Here is a 27,273-nt window from a genome sequence, read left to right as displayed (position 1 = left end):
TCGCAGCTGCCCTGGGGGCAGCTCACTCTGCATAATAGGAGCACTTTCCCTGTTTACGCCCAGCGCACCTATTTTAAGGCGTGCCTTAGAGAAGACAGGGAAAGTGTGCCCTTACTGTTTTACGGTTTCAGGTTTATATTTAGTATGTTTTTCCTACGTAAGCTTCAGTGTCTACTTTTGTGGTTAACAGCCTGTGAAGCTTCCAATGTTAGGTACTGCTGTGACAAAAACTTTCACTTAACATGTTGTAGAAACTACCCTCTGCTGATTTTGCATGTTAACCTAATCTATTAGTTGCCTATGATTTACTTCGATTGCTCTAATCTTCTCAGGTTTCCCTTCCACGTTTCTCTTTCTTCAAGTCTTCCTATGTGACTAGGTTCTAGGTCACTGATATGCAAGACAGTAAGGGCCACCGAGGTATCATTATGATCTTGCAGCACTGCCACATAATTTATAATCTGTTGCATAAAAGTGCAATTTGTACAACAAAAAATTATTTTTGCTCAAACTAATATAATGTTACTTAGAACGCTGCATAGGATATGGAATGCAGCTCTTTAGACTTGTTAGAAATTAGCAAGCAATGATTGTGGTATTGACGCCTTAACAAAGAGAGTATCTCTTGCGGATGAGTTTTATATACCTCACGTAGTCTATACCATATATTTTGTCTTCAGTGGAAAAAATAATCCTAAACATTTGAATATATTTCAAACAGAATGGTAGGAGTGGTACATTCTTTATAAAGAAAATGTTTCATTTAACTTGTATGGGAAATCAGATTGAAACTGCAGGGTTCTTAAAGTAGCGTTTATTACAATCAGAATATACAATTACACACATTTTCCAACTTTAGGCACAATATCTTAAATCTTAAAGGGCCTGATGTAAGAAATCTTCATTAAAAAATGTGGGTGCAAATTGTATAAATAGGTCCGTTCACAAAATACTGAATAGAAGTGGATTGCAATACGACCTTCCTCCCCAATATTCATTAGATGCGACTCACCATAATTGGATAGCATCACAAGAATGGTACAGTCACCAAAACACCATGTCTGTGATCGAATTTTAACCCCTTAGTTGCTGAGCCTTTTACCCCCCAGTGCTGGGCCCTTTTTTGGCTATCTGGGGTACTTTGCGCTTAGGCCCCCATAACTTTTTGTCCACAAAAGCTATCCACAACTTTTGCGCCCTTTTTTCTAACATTCTGGGGATTGTAAAGGTACTCAGAGTTTGTGGGTTCCCCTGGAGGAGACCAAGAAATTAGCAAAAATACAGCTAAAATTTGGTTTTTGAGTTTTTTTTAAAATGGTGAAAAAGGTCTGCAGAAGAAAGCATCTGTTTTTTCCCTGCAAATGGCATCAACAAAGGGTTTGCGGTGCTAAAATCACAAACTTCCCAGCTTTCAGGAACAGGCAGACTTGAATCAGAAAACCAAATTTTTCAAAACAGTTTTGGCATTTTACTGGGACATAACCCATTTTTACTATTTTTTGTGCTTTCAGCCTCTTTCCAGTCAGTGACAGAAATGGATGTGAAACCAATGGTGGATCCCAGACAGCTAAACATTTCTAAAAAAAAGACAACATTCTGAATTCACCAATGGGTCATTTGTGTAGATCCTTCAAGATTTTCCTATAAAAAGTAACAGTTGAAACAAAACAATATTGAAATTGAGTAGAAAAAAAAACAGCCATTTCTGTCTACCATTTCTTCTGTAACTTTTTCCAACTATGGTAGATTTTTTAAAGCAATGTACCTTTACGTCTGCTGGACCCTTCTGGTTGCGGGGATATATATATAGGTTTTGTAGGTTCATTAAGAACCCAATGTACCCACAGCCAATAAATGAGCTGCACCTTGCAATTAATTTTTATTGTATACCGGGTATTCAACAATTTATTTGGTAAAATATATAGAGTGAAAAATAGGTATCAAGAAAACATTTGTATTTCCGAAATGGGCACAAGATAAGGAGTTTAGAAGCAGTAGTTAATTGCACATCTCTGAATTCGGGGGTCCCCATACTAGCATGTGAATTACCGGGCATTTCTCAATATTACTTCTTTCTTACACACTGTCTTACATTTGGAAGCCAAAGATGTACAGAAAGGCAATTGGCAATAACACTTGTTCTTCTGTTTGTGGTGTTCTGTGTTCCCCTAAGTCTCCCAATATAAATGTACCTCACTTGTGTGGGTAGGCCTAGTGCACACGACAGGAAATGCCCCAAAACACAACGTGGGCACATCACATTTTTCCAATGAAAACAGATGTGTTTTTTGCAAAGTGCCTAGCTATGGATTTTGGCCTCTAGCTCAGCTGGCACCTAGGGAAACCTACCAAACCTATACATTTTTGAAAACTAGACATCTAGGGAAATCCAGGATGGGGTGATTTGTGGGTCTCTCACTGGGGTCTGTCACCCAGAATCCTTTGCAAACCTCACAATCTGGCAAAAAAACACTTTTACCTCACATTTCGGTGCTGCACACTTCTGGAATCTGAGGGGGGACACAAACTTCCCCCACCCAGCATTCCTCCAAGTCTCCCGATAAAAATGGTACCTCACTTGTGCAGGTAGGCCTAGTGGCCGCAACAGGAAATGTCCCAAAACCGAACGTGGACACATCACAGTTTTCCAATGAAAACAGATGTGGTTTTTGCAAAGTGCCTAGCTGTGGATTTTGGCCTCTAGCTCAGTTGGCACCTTGGGAAACCTAGCAAACCTGTATATTTTTTAAAACTAGACATCTAGGGGAATCCAGGATGGGGGTGACTTGTGGGGCTTTCACTGGGTTCTGTCACCCAGAATCCTTTGCACTACAAAGTGAGAGAAAGTGTCAGTCTCACTCTCTCTCTTATTTTTTTAATACGTGTGGTTTCCCTGGGGTGCAATTGCAGCTACCAGGAAAACCATACATATTAAAAATAAAAATAAATTACTCCCCCATATGGGTCGACCCGTGTCGAGAGGGCCAACCCGCCATTTTTTAAAATACTTTTTAAAAATGTTTTAAAAAAACTATTGTATCTCCTGGGGGGGGGGGGGGGAGGGATAGGGATTGATCGCCTGGGAAAACCCTGATTTTTAAAAATTATGTTGCCCCCATGGGGGGGTGGGGAGTGGTGACGGCCTCCCGAAGCAATCCCTTGGGCCTAGTGCTGTTTCCTGGCCATGGATCACGCATCTGGGGAGGCCATTTTGACCTTTTTTTCCCCAAGGGAGTGGTGGGAGGACGTTAACCTCAATCCTCCTCAATCCTCCGTTGGAGGAAAAGTGTGACATCAGTGCGCATTGCTGATGTCACAGATTGGCTGGAGTGGGGTGGGGGGAGATTTGGAAGATCTTCCGTGTCTCCAGAGTGAGTAAAAAAAAAAAATCCTCCATGGCAGAGCACCAAAGGAGTTAAAAAACCCTCCCTGGCATTGGCTACTGATAGTGGCCCGCACCAGAGAGCGTGTGCGTGAGTCGCCCATTGGCCGACCCACGCACTGGTAGGGTTGAACTACACATTTATATTTCTAAGACACGTTTTTTCAGTTAGGCCTTTAAACACACGTTACATTTATAAATTACATTTTAGTACTTCCATTTTTATTAATAAAGTTTGCTCTTTAACACTTCTCTTTGCCATCACGATCTGTGGACTGCATGTCAAAGGAGAGGGCCCACCCACTTACAAGGTGGCAGACCACTACCACCTCACCCTCGAAGAAAACCCGGGCCCTAGTGATGTTTCCTGATCCAGGGCCAGGAAACAGTGCCAGGAAGGCATTGTTGGAAAGGGGAGAAGTCTCCCCTTTCCACTGATGCCTCCCTGGCATCTGGGGAGGCCGTTTTGGCCTTTTTTCCCCACCGGAGAGGGGAGAGGACACTCACCTTGTCCGTGCTGCTGCTCCAGTGGGGAAACTGTGATGTTAGCGCGCCATGGGCAGGAAGGGGTGCGGGGAAGACGTGGAAGCTTTCCACGTCTCTTAGGGGTAGAGGGGGCATGGTGAGGGGAGCACAGCAGGATTTTTAAAACCCCTCCCTGGCATAGCCCACTGATGGTAGCCCACACCAGGGAGGGTGTGCGTGTGTCCGCCATTGGCCGACACTCACACCAGTGGGGTGAACAACATTATTTTTTTAATGCAGCCTAATTTCCTTAAAGGATGTGGTACTGCATTTAAGAAGACAGGTTATTGTTTTCTAATGTTTGTTTGATAGTTTGCATTGGTCTCTTGGACCAATAACTATTCTCCAACAAACCCTTCTTGTATATTCACAAACAGAAAGGGTCCCAAGGGACCCATTCTCTTTTGCAAATGTGCTATCATCCCAACTCAGAAGTCAGTAACTTTTCAATGTTTTGCAACCAGATTACAGTATTGCTATTTGTAACGGATGCCCTAAACACACCTCTTCCAAACAAGGATTCCTTATGGATTTCTAAACCCTTTTTGTGATTCTGTAACATGTTACTGAATTGCAAAATGGATTTAGTACATATCAAATAGCCATTTAGCGGTCACAACACTGTAATTTTGCAAACTGCAGACTTTGCAACCACAAAATTGCATTGTACATCACGTTCAAAGTACTTCCAGTCAATTGTGAAATACATATGAAGTTTACACTGTTCTGCAGGTCTGTTTTTTCTTGGAGAGGGGGGCAATCCCAATATAATTCCAACAGTAAGCTCCAACAAACAGATTTCAAAACCTAGCTGGGCTGTGCAAAGCAAAGGTTTTTTTTTAAACATGTTTTTATTGGCATTTCACAGCACTAGCAATACAGTCATTGATTACATACATCTATTTAGAATCTGTTAGAAGGCCAGTGATGTATGTGTTAGATAAAGTGTCTCACATTCAGCGACAGCAAATCCCCCTCACATAGATCCCAATATGATTCACAGGACCATGGCGTTGTATGGATAAGTGTCACAGCAAAGGCTGCCTCATAGTACAACATCCTCTGTCATGTCTAACTTGAGATCGACCAAGCATTGGTGGTTTGCAAAAATATTGTTCAAAAATCAACAAAATATAACAGCATAACCTCGACAACTGTAACTATGGCTGATCCAGATATCTCTTTTATTTAGCTTCTAGGTCTATCAGTGCGAACATCCCTAGGAGCAGTATCTCTGTAGTCAAGTTTTGGCATGGAAATGCAGGGGGAGGTAATCTTGTGCGCTCTTTAGGCAATGCTGTGCATCATTCATATCTGGGTTTGTCTTATATCTACGCCATGTGTGCTGTGGGAGGGGGTCAAGTAAGGGGAGGGAGAAGAGCACCCACCACCCCACGTCAGTCCTCTAACAGTCCACCTCATCTGCTGGCTCTTCTGTCCTGTCCTGTCCTGAGAGCTTGCCACATCTTGACCCGATTCCCCAGAGGCCTGCGTGGAAATCTAGGAGTTCTGAGCCTCCAAGGCCTCCAACATGTCACCCCAAGTTTCTATGTCTCACTCAGCGTATTCATCAGTACAGACCATAAGCGTTGTCTTTCTTCTGCAGTCCCCGATTCCCTGAAGTCAGCCCTCTATTTCTGCAAAAGGGGGTGTTTTGTATGAGCCCAGTGTATTGTAATGCGGCGTCTGGCCAACACCAACCCCAGCAACGCAAACCAATACCGCAGGGGGGGGGATTCCTAATAAGCAATATTTGGGTGATTGGTCCATGCAAACTGCTGTGACTACCTTCAGATCGTCAATTATAGTGGCCCAGAAGTTGCTCAGTTAGCGGCAGCTCTAGGTCATATGAATGAAAGATGCTGGTGTATGCCCACAACGTGGGCAACTGGGGGCATGGGCAAGGTAAATCCTATCCAGTCTCTGGGGCATGAGGTACGAGTGGTGTAGGTAATGAAATTGAGTTAACTTAAAACATGCATTACTAGCCACCTCCTTTACTTGTGCAAGGGCCCTCTTCCACTCCGCATCACTGAGTGGGAGTTCAATCTCGGGCTCCCATCTGTGTCGCACCACTGTCACATCTGCTCTGCGGTCTGCCTTGAGGGGCTTTATAGATCCGAGATGTCAAACCTCAAGTGACCCAAGGATCTAGTAGGGTCCCCCTCACTGCTCGTCACTCCCATGGCCCCGCCCCTTTAAAATAAAAGGATAGTAAACAAAGTTTATTATCCTTTTCTTTTAAAAGTTCTGCAGCTGCCGCTGCTGGTTAGGAGGGGGGGCAACAGTCCTCCGCCCTAATGGAGGAGCTGCCCCTGCAAGGCTTGTGGAGCATGATAATCTGAGCCTTACACATTGAAGCATGTAACAAGTCCAAACTCTTAGATTCTTGGAGGGTTGCAAGTAATTTGGGTAACAACTGGGCACCGTAGGCCTCGTAATACTTGACCGGCCACATGTCAGGGCCTAGGGCTTTTTGACGCATGATTCCCCCCAACCGCTTCCTTGAGTTCCTCCAGCTGGAGGTCTTCTTCTAACCCATCCCGCTGTGCCTCTGTGAGGTGGGGGAGCTCCAGCTCTGTCAGGTAATTTCTAATCTCTACCACTGTTGTGTGTTGTCCCCTGGTATAAACAGACATCAGATGTTTACGCAAAAGTCTATTTATACTTTCTTGTGTTGTCACTCTTGTGCTATCTATTCTCCTTAGGGACAATATGAGCGGGGGTGGTCCTTCTCAACATAGTGGCCAGGCCAGCAATCGGCCTCAGTGGTCACCCTCCCTATGTAGTTCCTTGAGGTCAGTCTATCGAGTCTATCTCATAAGTCTGCCACACGGCGGCTTGCCTGTAACTCTGTCTCTCGGGTTCCATCAGTTTTCAAATGTGCCTTCTGTATGTCCGCCAGGGTAATATTGGCCTCTTTGAGGTCCTGCTCTTGTCGGCAATGTGTACCCCCTATCCTTGATAATCATTGAGTGTGTCCCACCCCGAGCCTCTAGCCCCAGCTGTCAACCGATTTGTATCATAATATCTATCTATAACACCGCTAAGCTCCTCTCTGAAGAGGGTGTCTCCCAAAGCCTCTGGTCGTAATCTCCAAAGAAGGCTGATTGCGCCCCACCTGCCACTCCATTGACACTGAGGCATGATCAGACAGGAATCTACCCAAGATCTGGACCTAAGTGAGTGCCCCTGCCATACCGTCAGTCACAAGGAATCTATTAAGTCGGCTATATGTTTAGTGGGTTGCGCTGTAACAAGTATATTCCCGTGTCTCAGGGTGCGTAGCTCGTCAGATGTCTGTGCACTGCAGTCTGTCCATTACAGCCTGCAGCGCTCCGGCCATGCAGGGGTTGAGTTGGGGCTTGGAAGTTGCCTGTCCAGTTCTCCTGCAAGTACATAATCAAAATTCCTCACCCATACCAGAGGAAGCTCCAAGTAGGGAGTCAATTCTTTCTCTACTTCTGGGAAGAAATCCCCATTGTCTATATTTGGGGCATATACATTCAATAGACAAATTTCTAGCCTGTTCAGGAGTCTATGCACCCGTATATATTGCCTAATAACATCAGCCTGGTAGCCTTGAAATAAAAAAAGGCACCAGTGGTGAAATCCAAATAAGGACCCACGGCATAACTAGAATAAGTTGCAGAATATAACTGACCCCTCCATTTCCTATGTAGTTTAGTGACCTGGGTGTCTGTCAAATGCATCTCTTGTATTAGCGCTATGTGAACTCCATGGCGGCGTACATATGTTAGCACTCTATGGCCCTCATTACAAACTTGCCGGGTGGGAACCACCGGGCGGCTGCCAAGGTTGAACCGCCGGGCGGCCGCCAATGCGGCCACACTCCTGCGGGGTCTATTATGAGATCCTGGTTTCTGCCCGCCAGCCCAGCGGGGATCTCGGCCGCAACACGGGAGCAGGCGGTGTTGCGGCTGTGCGACGGGTGCAGTTGCGCCCTTCGCGCTTTTCACTGCCTCCATGGGGCCGTGGCAGGGGGCCCCACGACTCCCCTTTCCGCCAGCCTTTTCATGGCAGTTTTTACCACCATGAAAAGGCTGATGGGAGGAGGACTCGTAATCCCCTGCGCAGCGCTGCAAGCAGCGTTGCCATGTGGAATTTAAACCGCCAGGACCAATGTGCCGGGAAACCACCGGGGCTAATGTGTCGGGAAACCGCAGGGCCCTGCGGTGCGACCGCGGCGCTTCCGCCGCGGTTGTAATGCCCCTGGAAGCACCGCCAGCCTGTTGGCGGTGCTTCCTCCAAAACAGCCCTGGCGGTCAAAGACCGCCAGGGTTTTAATGACCCCCTATGTCTTTTAACGTATGAATTTAGTCCCCAAACATTCCATGTTATAATTTTGTATCTGGTACCTATTGTGCATCAAGCATGTCTAGAGTTTCAATCAGACCCACGTCGAAAGTCAACACTGCCGACCTTGCGTTTTGTTGGTTAATCGGATCAGCCATCTTTTCCCCACACCCTCGTATAGACACATAACGAGAATCTGTGCATCCCCAACCTCTTTCAAGTTTCCCCCTCACTCATTCACTGTTTAAACATACCAGTACTGTTGCGTGGTTAAACAACCATAAATGATCTGCATTACTAAGGTACTCAACTTTCCCCACTGACTCCTTGCACCCTACACATAGACCTAACTCTTCAAATTCAATCCAGCAACCACCACAACATGTATTTTGTGCACAATCAGGCTGGTTCCCAGCAGCCCCAGATGTCGAGGTTCGCGCTACCTTCCAGCCTTAGGTGCCACCTCAATCACTCGAAATGCAATCTCTCAATATGTTATCAATGGTTCACATTTGTGTTTAATTCCATCAACAAAAGGATCATCTTCAAAGTCCTCGTCCACGCTCACAATGCCCTCCACAACACTGGACCGGCCTACCTCAACGAACAAGTAAACTTCCACACACCAACTCGACAGCTCCACTCCGCCGACCTCGCCCTCGCTACAGTCCCTCGCATCCAACGCACCACCTCCGGCAGCAAATCCTTCTCCCACCTAGCCGCCAAGACCTGGGGCTCCCTCCCCACCAACCTACGCAAGACCCAGGACCTCCTAACCTTTGGAAAGCACCTTGAAACATGGCTTTTTGAGCAGTAACCGGCAACCCCACCCCACAGCGCCTTGAGACCCTAACGGGTGAGTAGTGCGCTTAAGAAATTATTGATTGATTGAATTCTACCCACTCACACTTTACTCACACCAGTCCAATCGTCACAACAAAGTTGTCTCCTCCAGGCCACAGAGGTGAGGACCAATCACCCATGTGTGGTAGCCCCTTCATCAGGGCAGATCCAGTGAGTGTGTCCATGAAAGTGAGAGCAGGCCCAGACCACTGCAATCGTCCATCGCCAGCTAAGTCCATCATAGGGCCTGTCGATCAACGCAACATGAGGGTTGGTGTCCCAGTGGACCACACTGCCATCATGTTAAGTGTCTGTCCCAGTCAATGATGTCAGCGTGGGATCGCCATCAGACCCCAAAGCTGTGACTTTCTCTACCAGCGATTCTGCTGCTTCTCTTTCCAGCTGCAGTCTTTCAGGATTTAAGCCGGGCCTTTCAGTTTGTCCCGCTGTTCCCCAGGGTCTTCTATCTCTAGGGTTCCATCCTGTCATACCACCACTCTCTGAGACAGCAGAGTCACTCCAGATCCTCTGTGCACTCTCCTCCCCGCGACTTCTGAGTGAACCTTTGCCATTGTGGGACATATGGCCAGACAACGGACCACGACCCTCCCCATGTACTTCAAGCCAGTCCCAAGCTGCTTCTGGATTGTTAAAGAAATGGGCACGGTCCGCATGCAGCACTTTTAATTTTGCAGGGAATAGTAGCATATAATGTATACCCATTGCCCTCAGTTTTTGTTTCACGCCCCCAAAGGATGCTCGGAGTCGTTGGACCTGCTGCGTGTAGTCTAGAAAGATCCTTATTGTATGGTTGTCAAACTTGGAGTCACAGACCCTATAACTGATCAATTTTGAGATAAGGCTGCAAGGCGGGGCTCCTACTGGTGGCTTGTGGGTCAGGGCCCTATGCGCCCTCTCCACAAAAAAGACAGGGGACAGTTCTGCACTTGGGTAAGCCTTTTGTATCCACTGTTCAAGGAATACCTCCGAATCCTGGCACTCAACGTCTTCCGGAAAACCCACGAAGCGGAGATTAAATCTCTGAGACCTCCCCTCCGCTTCCTCCGCTCGCCGTTCCAGTACTTCAGTTCCCCGGGGTCTTCCATCTCTTCAGTATTTCAGTTTTTGCAGAGAGGGCCTTGAAGGTGGTTTTTAGAGCAGCCACCTCACCCTGCAATGTGGTGACATGTTGTTCTATAGCCAGTGACCTCTCTGTGACTACTAGGAAATATGCCTTGAGTAGCCCAACATCAAGAGAAATGGCATCTATTTTGGCTTGAACCTTAGCTCTAGATTCCAGAGGGTTCATTCTGTGGGTCTGATCCCCTCTTAGTCGTCGAAGGGCAGAAGAGGCAACCCCTCCGGCCTCTCAGGAAGGCCCCAAACAGCCCCCCGATCTGCAGCCGCTTCAGTGGAAGTTCACAGGATGCGGGTGACGGCCCGATACCCATCCGCCTCCAATGAATGCTTCGCCCTTTGGCCAGATCATAAATCAGACAGGGTGTGGGCCACGGGGGCGGAAGGTGCCGCAAGTCCCTCACTCCAGCGTGCGATTTGTTCAGACACATGCCTCACTGGACTCCCACCTGGTTTCCTGCGTGTCCACGCACGCTGACAGATGCCACCGCCGGGTCAGCTCACCACTGGATGCCCTAGAGGCACTGATGAGCACTCAGTCCAGACACCGCAGGCAGAGAAAGAAAAGTCACTCCAAAGGTACTACCCACCAACAGGGGTCGGGGCCCATTAGCAGTCCACGCATCGGGCCCAACGACCCTCCCAGCGCCCCCCTCCCCATCCCCTTCAGTCTCTGGTGGTCCTCTCTGCTCTCCACCTCCCAGTATCACAGGCCTCCAGCTGACCCCAGTGTTAGGCTCTCCTCCCCAACACGAAGCGCATGTAGGCCAGGAAGAGAAACAGAACTCTTCTAGGTCCCCCGCCGTGGGTGCGTGCCCGGTAGAGTCTCCGCAGCTCCCTCTTCTTCCCCACTCCTCGGAGGGGTCAGAAGCTGCGTCCCTCCTCACCTTCAAGGCCCCCGATAGGCAATTCTCGCCAATGCAGCGTCCCCAACACCAGGCCCGTCTCTCGACTGCAGCTCCGCGCTGCCTATGCTCACTTCATCTCATCAGTGAGTGCTTACTTGCGGAACGGGGCCACTGCGCTCTCGCCATTCAGCATGGGCCTCTGCAGCTCCCCAGGCCCCAGCCGCACAGTGAGTCTCTAGACTGGAGTGCCCCAGATGGCTCTGCACCACCCGACTGCTGCTCCCGGGGAATGACTCCTTCCCCTGGTGTCATTAAGCTGTCACCAGCAGCAGTTCTGGGCTCAAATACTCCTGATGTGAAGCATTCCATAGGATAATTTTGTGGCAGTGGCAGAGCTCACAGAAGTTCCATCCGCACGGTCATTATCTTGGCCACGCCCCTCCATGCAAAGCAATGTTGGGCACCAAGCAAATTGGTCTATGTTTGACATAAACTATATAAATATGAAAGGTAGAAAAGGCAGTATTGGTAACATCCGTGCCTGTTTTCTCCGTTAGACAAAATCAATATATGTTAGTGAGTAACATTTCTAATAGTATCTGGTAAAGGTATAGTTTCCTTTATACCCAGATATGTTAAAATGGTATACAGCAATTTGCCACAGAGAGAGTGCATAATTAGCTTTTTCCTCATCACACAATTTCGCCAAATCTGGTGCATAATCTGGTGGCCCGTCGTCACATACTTCACTTGGCGTTAGTAACTCTTCTTATTCTTGTGTGATTTACAGGTCTCTTTTGCTCCTTGTAGTTTTAAGGGAAGTTTTCCTTCTTCTTACCCCCAATTTTCCAACAGTAGGTATCTGCATTGTTTGCGTTAGCTGACAATTACCTGTCCATTTCGGTCAGTTGGTGAGTTGTTGTTGTGCCGTCAATTTTTAACTATTTTTTTCACACATAACACAACTGACAGCGATTTCTCTACTGGCCTTGAAAAGCTCTTTAGGGTTGAGTATCCTGTTCTCAGTGAGGACTACAGTGTCACTTTTCTCTATTCCACTATACTAACTCAATTATAAGAAAAGAAAGTACACCCGCGTAATCAGTTCCCCTTGATGAATTGGCGCTCCGGAAGGAAGAGAAAAGAGGCCACATGTTTCAGGGTGAGTGCCTGCCAGAGAAAAGTTTCTCTTGACATTCATTGTATGTGGTATAGGAAATGTAACTGCTTCCTTCTCTGCAAGCTTTCTATTGCATGATATTAGGTGCATTCTAACACTGGGGCACCAAATGTATGCCTTGCAACAAAGGGGTGGTGATGATTCAGTTCTATTCTTGCAGGAGAGGCGATGTGTTGGTCCCTTTCTGGCAGGGGGGTGATGCGTTGGTTTTCTCCCTGCAATAGAAGTGATGCGTCGGTACGCACGTAGGAACAGCACGCACTGCCACGTGCAGCAGAGTGGTTAAGCATCATCGGTTGCTTAGCAACCCATCGCGGCCAACCACCAGCGAGGAAGATTACATTTACGCTATTACTAGCATATCGGAGTCGTGTGAGGAAAACGTATGTGGTGTAACTTCTAATAGAGCTAGAAGACCTTTTTGTAACTTACTTATAAATGGATGTGAGATAAGAGTAATGGCTGATTCAGGTTCACCGTTTACCCTTTTGAGTGAGAAAAAGTGGAAAGAGTGTTTTGAACATGTCAAACTTAAAGATTCTTGCATAAAACCTGTAGGTTATGGAGGGAAGCCTATAGAGATATTGGGTGAATATAAAGGTAATGTGTACGTTGCAAACAATGATATTTGTTTGTTTGGGGTGGAACGATCAAAAGAAACTGGGAATTTTACTTGATATTAACAATCCTGCAGAAGTAATTTTAAGCAAAGATTACAAGCAAGTGCTTTCTGTTAAGGGTAACACATGGGAGGATGAGTTTCCTGATGAATTTCAGTAGGCACGTGGGATGTTCAAGGGTTTTACACACAAAATTAAATTAGCAGAAAATGCTATTCCTAAAGTACATAAAGTTTGAAGAGTACCTTTAGCTTTACGAAAGGGATTAAGGAAAGAGCTTGACAAGTTACACGAACAGGATGTCATTGAAAAAACAGAGTCTTCTGATTGGGTTGCTCCAATTGTAATTGCACAAAGTCAAAGGGTCTATGCATATGTGTGTGGACTTGCTGAATCTGAAGAAAAAAAATTGGATAGATCATCATCCTTTACCTAACATAACTGAGATGTTGTCCACCTTTAAAAATGCTAGCAGATTTAGCTTATTGGATATGGCTTCCGCGCACCATCAAATCAATCTACACCCTGAGTTAAGACATTTAACTACGTTTATCACGCCCAAAGGTTTGTTTCAATTTAAACATATGCCATTTGGTTTGGCTTCGGGTTCTGCCATATTCCAGAGTGTTGTGGGTAATTTGTTTAAAGATCTTGGGGGAATCATTGCATTCCAAGATGATGTCTTAGTTTTTGGAAAGGATCAAAGTCAACATGACGAAAGGTTGAGACAAGCTTTTTCATTCTTAAAAGACAATGGGGTCACTCTCAAGGCAAACAAATGTAAATTTAATGAAACTTGTATTGACTATTTAGGTTACAAAATATCTCAACAAGGAGTGGAACCTAAGGCAAGCTTAGTTAAAGCTATTGAAGATTTCCAATCTCCTGTTAATAAGGTTCAAGTTAGGTCTTTTATGAGATTAATTGAATTCTATGCCAGATTTGTTCCCAAATGTGCTGAAAAGACTCATAACATAAGGAATCTTTTGAAGAAAAATGACAAATTTGAGTGGTGTTCAAAGTGTGAGCAAGAATGTCACATCATAAAAAAATGAAATAGTGCATGCCACTCAGTTAAAACCATTTGACACTATAGATGAAATAGTGATTATGACTGATGCCAGCCAGAAAGGTTTAGGTGCTGTCTTATTGCAACGTAAACTTGGTAAGGATTCGCTTTTTTTGAGGGGTGCTGAATCTACTTATTCTACCATAGAAAGAGAGGCCCTTGCGTGTTGGTGGGGGATTATGAACTTTAAAGCTTATTTGTCGGGCGTGCATTTCACTGTCAGGGTGGATAATAAACAGCAGTTATTTTCAACTAGAGGCGCTCAGCATGCTACTTCCAAAATTGCTAAATGGCAGCATATATTACAAACATATGATTATCATATTGAGTACGTGCCAGGAGCTAGAAATTTATTAGCAGATTATCTTTCTCATCTTCATAGTGTGTGTACAGATAATGAGGATGAAGAAGGTAGAGAGGAGGATGATGAATTGGTGTGTACTGTAAATTGCCACCTGGATGGTGCTGTGACTGAAGAGGAGTGGAAAGAAGCGTGTAACAATGATGAACAGATAAGTGAAGTGATACAAGGAATTCTACAAGGGTGGTCTGAATGGAAATCCAGTGGTAAAGTAAGGGAGGATTATAAACAAGTTTTTGATGAGTTATCTGTGGTTAGTCAAATTCTAATGAGGTCTAATGTTTTAGTTGTACCGAAGAGCTTAAGAAACGAGGTACTAACTCGTGCCCATGAAGGGCATATAGGAATGCGGGCTATGAAAAGGAGAATACGTGAACATTTTTGGTGGCCAGGATTAGATAAAAGTGTAGAACCCTTTGTGAGAGATTGTTTAATGTGTGCTGTAAGTGATAAGTCTCAAGTCACTTTACCTAGTCCTGTTGAGGCAATAAGGGTACCAAACAAACCTTGGAGCAAAATTGCTATTGATATCATTGGTCCTATGGTACTATCCAGTGGTGTGGTTAAATAAGGTGTGGTATTAATTGATTTTACAGTCGTTGGCCAGAACTCAAGTTTGTAAAAATGCCCAAGTATAAAAAAAAATATCAAAAATCTTGAATCTGTTTTTGACAGGGAGGGAATCTCTGATGACTTTTTGATGGATTATGGCTGACAGTTTACTTCTACTCAATTTTCTAGTTTCCATGTACACATGGGCATCAGGCATGCCAAAACATAATTGTATCATCCTAGAAGCAATGGTCTAGTAGAACGATTCAATAGAGTCATTAAAGAGAATGTGCAGTTGGATAAAGCCAATGGTTTAAATTGCAAATTGGAACTTAAAAAATTGTTATGGGTGGTGCGTACTACTCTCATCGCGGATACAGGAGTAGCCCCATTTGTGCTATTGAGAGGTAGGGCTCCAGCAACCAAATTAACAAGACAGTGGATGGGTGAGTTCGCCTTTGACAAAGTCATGATTGAGAGGGTAAGCAGAAGGAGAGAGCAAGCTCAGAATAAGTATGCAAAGGAACCAAGAAGGACAATTTGTGTGAAGGTAGGAGATTGTGTAAAAGTTAAGAGTGCAGGTATCATTAAAAAAATTATTTATGTACTAGCAATGACAAGGATGTAATAGACAAGGAGGAAGGACTAAAATCTAGAGCAGTGGTCTCCAAACTTTTTAATGCCGCGCCCCCCCAATTGGAAAATAAAAATCCTTGCGGCCCCCTCAGAATTTTTCACAATTATTTTATAAGGATGGCAATGTTTAAATATGTCTAGGCCTATTTAAACATTGCAGTTAAGTACTGTTACCTTTTTTTAAATGCAATAACATGCTTCTTCTTAAAACAAAGGCCTGTTATCTGTACAGTATAATGCTTCTTTTAGCCAGAGTCTGTCCCCCCCCCAGGATCACTTGGGGCCCCCGAGGGGGGCTCGTCCCCCAGTTTGAAGACCTCTGATCTAGAGTGTCTTCAAGGGAAAAGAAGTTACCAAACAAGTATCGAGATTATGTGTTATTTAATTAACTTGTTCCATATCTTGGTGTTGGAGTTCCAATTCAGGGTTACTGATACAAGAGGTTGTGTTTCTACTTATATGAATTAGTTAATTATTGTTTATGTTTTTTTACTTTTATTTTGATGTCATTCTTGAATTTATTATGCATTTATCGTTCTCTTGCTATTTTAATGCAATTGTATGTTTTCCATATATATATTTGTTGTTATGTTAAAGGGGAAGATGTGTTGGGTTCTCTTACTTGTTGGGTCTCGTGGTTGTTATTATATGAATGAGCACAAGACTCAACAGAATGTCAAGAAAATGGAATGTGGGTGACAGGAGAGGGGGCAGTTAAAGAAGAAGCCGCTGTGGAAGGTTGTTCCTGTATGTCGTCCTCCATTTCTACAATAAACGTACCTTTTAAGCACAACTTTATAGTACACTTGTCAGGTTGAACTGGCAGTTAAAACTGCCAACACAGATACTACAGTGGCAGGTCTGAGATATGTTTACAGGGCAACTCATGTGGGTGGCACAATTGGTGCTGCACGCCCAATAGTAGCATTTGATTTGCAGGCCCTGAGCACACACTGTGCACTGTACTAGGGCCTTATTAGTAAACCAAATAAGCCAATCATGGACCAACCAATCACCAATACCATTTAGACAGAGAACACTTGCACATTAGCAGTGGTCAGGTGTGGTAAAGTGCCCAGAGTCCTACAGCCAGCAAAAACTAAATTCAGCACAGGATCAAGCACAGGAGGTCAGAAGCCAAAAAGACAGGAGAAACCACGCCAAGAGCTGACAGGTCTAACACATGCTTATACAAAGTGACCCAAGAAGATAGCATCTCTTGGACCCACAATATTCAGGCTTTGATCCACGAGATGGAGACAAACACGAAGGAACCACAGAGTAATGGGCGTAATGCATAATCCAAAAATGAATATCTGGCTCAAGCTGATGATCATCAGAGACATTGAAATGAATACGCTCACTACTTGCCTTCTCATCTTCACACTGCCCACATCCGTGTAGAGGTTGAGCAGTGCGCGGATGCAGATGGGAAGGGCCATGATTTCCCTCAGCTGTGGTCGCTTTGAAGGATCCAGGTTCAGCATGCTTAGGATTAGGTGCCGCAGCTCTGGGGTGTAACGGTCAGAGATAGGAGCAAAGGTCCCGCTCATGATCTTCAGCACCAAAGCTGGCAGATTCTTGGTAGGGAAAGACACAAAGATCACAAAGTGACTACTAGAAACATCGATGATAGTAAACACAGAATTGTATAGCTCAGGGACAGAAGAAGAACAGAGGGTCATCATTCAGCAACGTATTCAAATCTGAAACCTATAGAAGAGACTGAGTCCAGCCAACTAACATAAAAGCAGTGCAGGAAACAGCACAGTTCTGTGGAGCTCTAAGACATACAACAGAGTGTTCTGAATCTTAAAGTGAGCACAGTAGTGCACTGAGGAGTCTATGGAGAGTACAACAGTGTAGCACCGAGCTAAGAGTACGCACTGTCAAGTGGTGTGAATACTCTTATGGGTAAAGCACACTGCTGTGTTGCCGAGAAAGGACACAGAAATAATAATGGTTGAAGAGGGTAGTACGCAAGCCGACAGAGAATGAGTATCCAAATTAGATCAAGGACAGACAATGGATCCTCTGCAGATTTTCAGGATAACTACTCACTACATAGACGAGCCACACTTACATTAAAGCATGGAAAATTATTTTACATGAATATTCTGAAAATCTTGTATGAACTTGGCATTCATGGACCTCCGTTAGAGACACCTACATCAACAGCACAGCAATGTATTGTGGAGCATATAGAGCACGTGCCGGAGTATTGGAGGGTTTATAGAAGGTGCCCCAACGTATTCAACAGAGTATTGTGCAGCGTACAGAGGGTGTAGCAGAATATGTCTGAATAAAGGAAAGGTACATGTAAATATCTGCAGAGCCTACATAATGTGTAGATAATAGCTGTGGCACCTACATACAATAAATAAAAGAACCTAGGAGCTTATAGAAAGGATATAAGAAGCATGGACAAAACACCGCGCAGTGCAGCAAAAGAAAAATGCTCTTTTCAGGAAGCAAGAGGGTGATTACGCTTCTAAGGCACACAGTCTCATATGCCTCTTGACAGAGGCTGAAAAGATAGGAAGCGTGAACATGTTATATTACAATCCCCTGGTCTAGATAAAGAATCAACAGATTACATAACTGGGATCTAAACAGAAATATATAGGCCACAAGTTAAAACACTGTAATGTTACTGTCCTGTAATACATCCCTCCCAAAATGTGGGAATTGCTATCTAGCCGATTATGTCAACAGGAAACCTGGTGTGACTATAAAGGGGTTTCATATCTTTTTTTAGGAACAATGACAACATGGGTGCTTGAAACAGAAAGTGTGGAAGGTAGTGTCTTAAAAACTAGGTGGCTTAATATCTGTAATGTTTTTCCTGTGTAGTGAGTTGTACCCTCCCGCCCCACTACTAGAGCACAAGCATACACGCAAGCATGTGGTCCTTACTGCAGCTTCGAAGGCTCTCTTCAGGCTGGCCAGTTCATACAGCACACAGCCCAAGGCCCAGATGTCGCTTTTCTGGTTGTAAGGCTTCCCTTCACACAGCTCAGGAGAGATGTAACATGGAGTCCCCACAACCTGCAGAAGTCGGGAGAGAGTTAGAGGATGAGTGAGATCAATGTGTGTCATAAAGAGGGGTGGTGGAAAAGTCAATCAAGGAAAAGCAGGTAGGGATGTGAGAGGGGTATGGCGTAAAAAACAGAGAAAAGGGATTAACATAGGGAGATTGGTAAAAACAAAAGGCATAAGAGAGGAGGCCAAGGGGAGGAGAGTGTCACTAAGACATTATGAGAGGGAAGGACAAGATAAACATATGTATCAATATGCCACTGATCATGAAATTCAACACACCCACTTAACTTCACAAACCATCACAACCCTGTCCATAAAAAAACACATCTTTAAATGTTAAAAAAATAAAGATTTCTAGGCACCGAGATGGTAGAAAATAGGTTAAATATGGTTCTGCAAAAAGTTGCAACCTTTATTAAAGAGCTCGTAGTCAGCACATTATTGTTGTTTTTGGCAGTATTATGTACGATTTAATATTTTGACAAACAACTGCAGCGAAACATGGAGCAATCTTACAAAAATACACAACAGGAAAAGGAAGCATGAAAAGAGGTTAGAGGGAAATGGTGTCAGACATAAGGAAAAGGAAAAAAGATGCTCAAAATGTACAAGTGTTATATGGAGAATTTTGGGAAAATAAATATCCAAACATTTCTGTTAGTCATGGCGACAGAGCCAGGGGTCAGGTAGCTCAGTTAGACGGTTCAATACTGTAGATGCAATTGCTAATCAGAATACAAACCTGCACGCAAGGAGGTTTTTTTGTATAAAGAAAGCAAATAATCTTTTAGAACATTTATGAAATCAAATAATCAGACATTCATGTCACGATTCTTTCCATAATATATAAATAAGTGTTTGGGGAAATTCTGCAATCAAGATAAGTCAGAAAACAGGGTGCAAAAATGGATTGGCCTGGCCTGTTGCTGAAACGAGCAAACACTGAGGCTAAGCTAACTCCAGCCAAAATGGTGTAACACCACTAATAATGCTTAAAAGAGAAGACTCAAGGAAGCAAATGACTCACGTGAAATACCAATACTCATTTTCTTATAAAGATTACTACAGTTTATGTAAAAAAAAAAAGCCACAGTACACATTAAAAAGCACAAACCTATAGTATATAGATGTAAAATCATCATTTAGCATCAAACATAACCTAAATGTGAACCTACAAATGGTGCAACAGCGAATATTAACACATTTAACACTCCATCTATCTTTGCTAGGAAGTGCTTTATGGTGTTGCTCTCCTCTTTTTCCCATCATGAAAAACCTGCAAATTCATTAGGAATCATAAACTGATAACACACCAATATATCTGCATGTCATCATGGATTCTGAGATTTTCAATCAAATAATGGAACATTAAGATTAGATTCAAGATTAGAAGAACAAATTTGTCTGCAGTTAGCAATGCTGATTCTTTATAAGTGGAACTACTTTCACTAAAAGTGCATTCCCTTTTTTGGGTGAAGTCTTTATGGTTTTCAAGAAACGTAAAGGTTACCTGTTGGTATGCACGTGTACATACGCCTAGTAACCAAAGTAGTACAGAAGTCGTTAACTGACTATGAAGAATCAACTCAAATAGCTCTTGTTTTGGTTTAAACATTCAGCCATTAAAGTAAATCCAAACTGGAGTTCTGGATCATCCTCTGTGATGGACTTCCAGGGACTCACACCTACTTTGCCTTCAAGATACCCTTATATTAAGTGCTGGTGCATATCAGGACAAAAAGAGATTTAGCCATGCCTTTACAACCAGTTAATCATTAATTTGTGTTTTTCAGAAATGCGCTCATAATCAGGCTCTTCTGTATTTCAAAGAAAACGCGACATCTCATCATCCTCCTAGAGCAGTGAGAGGCTTGGAGCAACATCTACCATCTGTCGCAAAAATAAAAGTCTAGGCAAGGGCAGAGGTAAAGTTACCTGTTTGGTAATTAAGTTTTAGAACCCTCTCACATTCCCCCAAAAATCAATATGACCTTTAACATGAATTCTCCATTAGTTCCACAAGAAGATACCGGGGCTGAGGAAATATCAGCCCAGATATGCATATGTTTACTACCTGGTTAGAACAGGTGGTAAATGTTACAGGGGCGTTCCTTATTGGTTCTGGGGGAGATGGAGTGCTCAGAGCTAGAGGGAGGACTGAGTTTCTTTTACTTCACCTGGGGTGTGGGATATTTCTGCTTCCCCCGTGCTGAAGAGCTGAAGTATGAGGGCGGCCAGATGCTGAGAGTAGCAGCTGCCCACAGCCCCCTCAGCTAGTCGCCAGTCTCCAGGTTCAGTGTCTCGGATCCTGCAATTACCAGGACCAAATAATTTCGGGCCCAAAGACACTGGAAAACTTGTAGCTGCTCAGAGATCTATTCCGCTAGGGAATACCACTCCAAGCAGCTGGTAATGAGGGCCTTGGATAAAAGTTAAAGTTCAGCAGTGCTAAGTGATCACACCCAGTTACCATACTCATGGTATAGTTAACAAAAATAACTACTAGTGCTCAACAAATTGGCTTCGGTAGCTGGAAAGAGTCAAGATTGTGACTGTAACAGAAGGCTGTGACCTTTCAAATAGCTTATGAATAGCTGAGCCTTGAAATGGTTAAGAAGGGAATACTGAGACATGGTGAATCTTTTTATGACTTCAAATATGGAGGAATTGGAAGACTAAGGTGGTCATTCCAACCCTGGCGGTCCATGACCGCCGGGTTGGAGGACCGCGGGAGCACCGCCGACAGGCCGGCGGTGCTCCAATGGGCATTCCGACCGCGGCGGTAAAGCCGCGGTCGGACCGGCAACACTGACGGGCTCCCGCCAGTGTACCGCCGCCCATTGGAATCCTCCAAGGCGGCGCAGCTAGCTGCGCCGCCGAGGGGATTCCGACCCCCCCTACCGCCATCCAGTTCCCGGCGGTTCTCCCGCCGGGAACCGGATGGCGGTAGGGGGGGTCGCGGGGCCCCTGGGGGCCCCTGCAGTGCCCATGCCACTGGCATGGGCACTGCAGGGGCCCCCGTAAGAGGGCCCCTAAATGTATTTCACTGTCTGCTGCGCCCGTCGCACAGCTTCCACTCCGCCGGCTCGATTCCGAGCCGGCTTCATCGTGGAAGCCTCGTTCCCGCTGGGCTGGCGGGCGGCCTGAAGGCGGCCGCCCGCCAGCCCAGCGGGAAAGTCAGAATTACAGCCGCGGTCTTTCGGCCGCGGAACGGTAACCTGACGGCGGGACTTTGGCGGGCGGCCTCCGCCGCCCGCCAAGGTCTGAATGAGGGCCTAAATATTAAATCATCGCAAAGACAAAGTCAAATAGTTTTTTGAGCAGTGCTTTTTTTTTAACACTGACTTTGTACATTACTGTCTACATTGCCCTTTGGGTAGAAGGATAGGAGAGAAGAGTAGGGAGAAAGCACTAGGATTTCCTCTTAGGAGCTATCACCAGTGTGAGGGTGTGACACAGTAGCAAACGCAGAAGAAACCACACATTATTAGTATGGTTCCCCTCGCACTCTATCTCTTAGGTTACTTTGGAATTAGCCTCTTCTCATTGAAGGTACACCGTTTCTTGTTCCTATTTGCACACCAAGGTATTTTCACTCCAGCTCTCTGGATTTTGGAGGTCCCTGCCACCAAAATGTGTTACCACAACACCTGCCTCCCCATCCTACCAAGGATTGGGATTTTTTTACTGAGAACAAACAGAATGAAAATGTATCCAAATATGGTCAAGGGTGTCTTAACCAATCTGCCTCAAAGCCACCAGAGCCAAAGACCAGTGTTGTCTTACACTAGAAGACAGGTAGGCAAAAGGCCAAATTCTTCAGGCAAAAAGTTATTATTCTAAAATAGAAGGCTGAAAACACATTAGACCAACCACAAGCCAGGGCTGATGCTATCAACCCCCCTGCAGATTTTTTCAAACCTATAACTTGTGAGAAAAGGAAATCCCAGGAGGAGACAGCTGTCACCAGAAGAATAAGCAGCGTCAGTGGTGGCGGTTACAAGAGCAGACTGATGTTGAAGTGAGGCACATTGTGGTGCAAATTCAGTGGCATGTGGGGATAATGGAGGGTTGTTTGTCAAAGGAATCAAGGGAGTGCACAGGGGAAGAGTGTGAGGTCCCCTGAGCATACTGAGTAGCTGATCAAAAAAATGTAAAGAACATATGGAAAAAAATTAAACCTCAGGCATTATGAGTGAACCACTCTCAATGTATACAAGCTTTAGCTTTGTCCGTGCCTGTTTTGCTTTGTCATGCTTTTTGTAAATATTTATTATTTGTGAAACCTGCCAATATAAGAACTGGCTAAAAACTAAAACAGTTTGGTCTTAAAAATCACACATTGCTGTAATTGTCATTGGCACTGTTTTGTGTGCAGATGACCTCCTGGTGAAAGAGCAAAATGTTGCGACTCACAGTATTGTGTTTCCAGAACACCCTCCACCCCATCCTACCAAGACTGCCAATGGCTGAACTGGGCCGACCCACTGCTCCATGCTGTAGAGGGTGGAAGAAAAATGTTAATGAAGCAACAACAGTTCCATGGATGAAGAGGGCTGTCTGTAAGCCCCTATAAGTATATATATATATATATATATATATATATATATATATATATATATATAAATAATTTTAGTAGAACAAAAAGGTCCTGGCTAATGCCGGACCTAAAGGTTTAGTGTCCTGACAAAGGTCTGTATTAACAAAGAGAACCCCAACTTGCAGTCATGAATATCTAGACTGCTGGGGCCTTTGTGCTGCCTTCCTAATGCGTGCTGTTGCTCTCCACAATCATATCACATCACAGGTAAGTATGTGTGTGCCCTTGCTAGCAGGCTTTTTTGGAAACTGGGGCAGGGATGCTAGAATGATCGGTCTGATGATGGGATGGAGAGTAGAGGAACATAAACACCCTGCTACTGAGGGTTTTGAAAGGCCTAGTTCATCTCTCTCCTCAGGATCTGGGTCCTCTCTTACTGTCACATCCTGGCTACAAAAACACTGTCAGGCCACGTTTCTCCTCCCGGCGTTACCCCAGGTGATGCTTCTATTCTCGGACCTCCACCCTCAGGCTCACTTCTTTAGCCGACCTTAGTGAAATGTCATTTAGGGGGTGGTATTCACAAGCAACCTATAGAACACTACTAGTAGAGCAATAGTTTTAATTTGGTTATTTTCACAGTCATGAAAGAATTTACAGAAACAAAGAAAGATGCTCCTAGACTAACATTCTGAAATTACTGTGCAAAAAAGCAAAACTAATCATAAGTGCGTGTGATTTTCAACCCTGACTATGCAGAGAACAGCCAAGGACAGACACGTGTCTGATTGATGCATTTTGTAAACATTAGTCAACGATATGCCACTCTGGATCCTGTGAATTGAGGCAAAACCAGCACTTACATTTCCTAAATTAAAGCACCCAGAGTAGCAAGGTCATTGCGGCATTATGAGTAACTCAGCATTCCCAGGTAGCAATAACAAAACCAACCGGGATTACCGGTCCAGGTGTTACTGGTGGATCACAGTTGATTCCCTATAGGCTCCAATGAAATGAAAATCTGGAAATTCTGGGCATTTTACCGAGGACAAAAGTATAACCTGGTATGACCTGGATGATTTTTTCCCAATAACAAAAAGCAGGATTATCACACAAGCCAATGGCAGGAGCAGTAAAATTGGACAACGTTATCTTATTGCAGGTGAAAAGCCCTGTTTATGGCCAAAACAGGAATATCACGCTACTCAAAAGAAGGGCCTTAATATTTTTCAGTACGACGAAGCCTGTTACTGTCATGCTACAAAATGTACTCATTTCCACTATGAAATTGGACATGATTACCGTAAAACCAATGAATCCAGACTCCTGTACCGTAAAATTGTCTCTCCTGCTTTATTAAAGCAATGACAGATGAGCTACAGTGCCCTTAATAGACTTGGATTTTGCAATCCCCGTGTTTGGAAATTGCATGCAAGGCGACCCCTCATCTCAGCTCTCCAACAAATATATTCACCAATATTGGCTGGCGTGTAATATTTTACCATCACAAAATTGAGATTTTGCTCGCAGAAGTGCGACCAACAAGACAAATCATGCATCTCCTCTCACTCTGGGGTCACAACAGTACGGGGGAGAAGGATAGCTGGTTCCAAATAACTGACTGTTTAGCTCCCTTTGCCACGGGAATAACAGCAAATGTCAACAAATAACGTTTGACCCTAACGCGACCACGCAAAAGGCTTGTTTAAATCCGGGGTCAATCCCGTAAAACTGTAATAACGCTATCGCTCGGTATTACTTGCAGATCGGCACTTTTGCACAAGAGCATGGGGAATCACCTGCAGTAACCGTGTTACACATGTACCACATGTACAGCACGTGTTCCCACCTATATCTGTGCTTAGTTTTCAACAGCCTTATACTTTTCACAATTGTTTCTGCGACATGATGTGGAAGTGCTGCAACACTGATGTTGCATTGCCCATCACTCTAAAACAGCATGTCAGATTGCGCTGGTGGTGCCCTGTGCAACAGTCTTTTTTGGCGCTCTCCCCTCCCCCACCCTATGACCACCCCCTTGGATTCCCTCACCACCACCCGGCAAATGTGCCCCTCATCTCTCCATAGCCCCCCTTTCACATAAATTCATTTGTTTTAAAGTGCTAGTAAAGGCTGGATTTACTAAAACACTCAGCTATCCACATAAAATATAATCCTGTGCTCTGCAGCAGGAATTTTAACCCTCTATGCTACTTTATGGCCCACGACAGCAGTTCAGCGACTCCATTACCGACATACTCCCTGGAGACTTAAACTTCCACCTCGAAAACACCAACAACACCGCCACCCTGCTCGACAACCTCTCCAACCTCAGCCTCAAACAGCTCGTCACGGCAACAACCCACTCCGCAGGACACACACTCAACCCTATTTTCTCCGCCAGCAATCACGTCTCTTTCAGCCACACCACCGAACTCCACTGGACAGACCACCGCTGCATCCACTTCTCTTTCAAGAAACCCACAACACACCACCACCCACAACGGATCCCACACCGCAGTTGGAACAAGGTCACCGAAGACCAACTTATCGCAACCCTCTCCCAGAATCCACGCAGACACCACCGACACTGATGCAGTTGTCCGCAACTTCAGGCAATGGGTCAACACCTGTGCCAATACTCTCGCCCAAATCAAGAATCCCTCCAACAGACGCACCGACAGAAAGGCCTTCTTGTTTACCGCCGACCTCCACGAATCTAAGCAAAGCTGCCGAAGACTCGAAAGAAAGTGGTGCCAAGATCAGACTCTGGACAACGTCACAGCCTTCAAAAACGCCATCCGCATACACCACCAACTCATCTGAGCTGCCAAGAGAATCGCATTCAAATACCGAATCAACAACGCACACAGCCACAAGGAGTTCTTCAACGTCGTGAAGGAACTCTCTAACCCCAGCTCCAACGCCAATGACATCCCGCCATTCCAAGACCTCTGCCACTCCCTAGCCTCCTACTACCACCGCAAGTTTGCAGACATCCACTACAGCTTCAGCTCCCAGACCCCCCCAGCAAGTACGAACACCACAGATTCACCTCCAACCAACCTCCTGTTCTCCTAGACCCCATCAGCGACAACGACACCATCGAATTCATGAACACCATCCACTCCGGCTCTCCATCTGACCCCTGCCCTGACCACATCCTCAACAAAGCAAGCTCCATCATCGCACCCCAACTACGGAAGATCATCAACTGCTCCTTCGAGTCCGCCACCTTCCCGGAGAACTGGAAACACGCCCTCCTCAAAAAACACAAGGCAGACCCAAAGGACCTCAAGAACATCTGGCCTATCTTCCTGCTCCCCTTCCCGGCAAAAGTCACCGAGAAGGCTGTCAGACAACTAACCCGCTTCCTCGAGGAGAACTGCACCCTGGACCCTTCCCAATCCGGATTCCGCAGCAACCACAGCACTGAAACCGCCCTCATCGCCGCCACCGATGACATCAGAACCATACCGGACAGCAGTGAAAACTCATTCTCCTGGACCTCTCGGCCGCGTTCGACACCGTCTGCCACCACACTCTACGCTCACGCCTCAGCAATCCTGGAATCCGCGGCAGAGCCCTGGACAGGGTCACCACCTTTCTCACCGGCAGAACCCAGAGAGTCCGCCTCCCCCCATTCTGCTCGGAGGCCACCGAAATCATCAGCGGCGTACACCAGGGTTCGTCCCTCAGCCCGACCCTCTTCAACGTCTACATGGCCCCGCTCGCTAACATCGCCCGATCCCACAACCTCAACATCATCACATATGCCGACGACAGCCAGCTGATCCTCTCCCTCACCAAGGACTCCGCCAAGACCTACCTCCACGATGGAATGAAGGCCATCGCCGAATGGATGAAGAGCAGCTGCCTCAAACTCAATTCCGACAAGACGGAAGACCTCATCTTTGGCTCCACCCCCTCTGCATGGGATGACCCCTCGTGGCCTGCCACTCTCGGAACCACTCCGACTCCCACCGACCACGCACGCAACCTTGGATTCATCTTGGACCCCTCACTATCCAAGACCCAGCAAGTCAACACCATCTCCTCCTCCTGCTTCAACACCCTCAGCATGCTCCGAAAAGACCTACAAATGGATACCCACCGAAACCAGAAGAACGATCACGCAAGCCATTGTAAGCAGCAAGCTGGACTACGGCAATGACCTCTACGAAGGAACCACGGCCAAACTCCAGAAGAGGCTGCAACGCA

The 27,273-nt window shown here is 45.4% G+C and overlaps 1 protein-coding gene across 1 annotated transcript in view; it reads right to left on the bottom strand.

Annotated features, from left to right (window-relative positions):
• The window catches only part of NEK8 (NIMA related kinase 8), a 154,539-nt gene that overhangs the window by 75,630 nt on the left and 51,636 nt on the right, over positions 1-27,273 (bottom strand). The window contains exons 4-5 of the mRNA XM_069226202.1: positions 18,387-18,518; positions 16,842-17,050 (exon numbers count right to left, since the gene is read on the bottom strand). Of these exons, the coding sequence (XP_069082303.1) occupies positions 16,842-17,050; positions 18,387-18,518 (341 nt within the window). The remainder of the gene's footprint in view (positions 1-16,841; positions 17,051-18,386; positions 18,519-27,273) is intronic.

Source organism: Pleurodeles waltl, chromosome 3_1, assembly GCF_031143425.1.
Source record: "Pleurodeles waltl isolate 20211129_DDA chromosome 3_1, aPleWal1.hap1.20221129, whole genome shotgun sequence".
NCBI classification, from domain to species: Eukaryota; Metazoa; Chordata; class Amphibia; order Caudata; family Salamandridae; genus Pleurodeles; species Pleurodeles waltl.
This window is presented reverse-complemented; position numbering and strand designations above follow the sequence as displayed.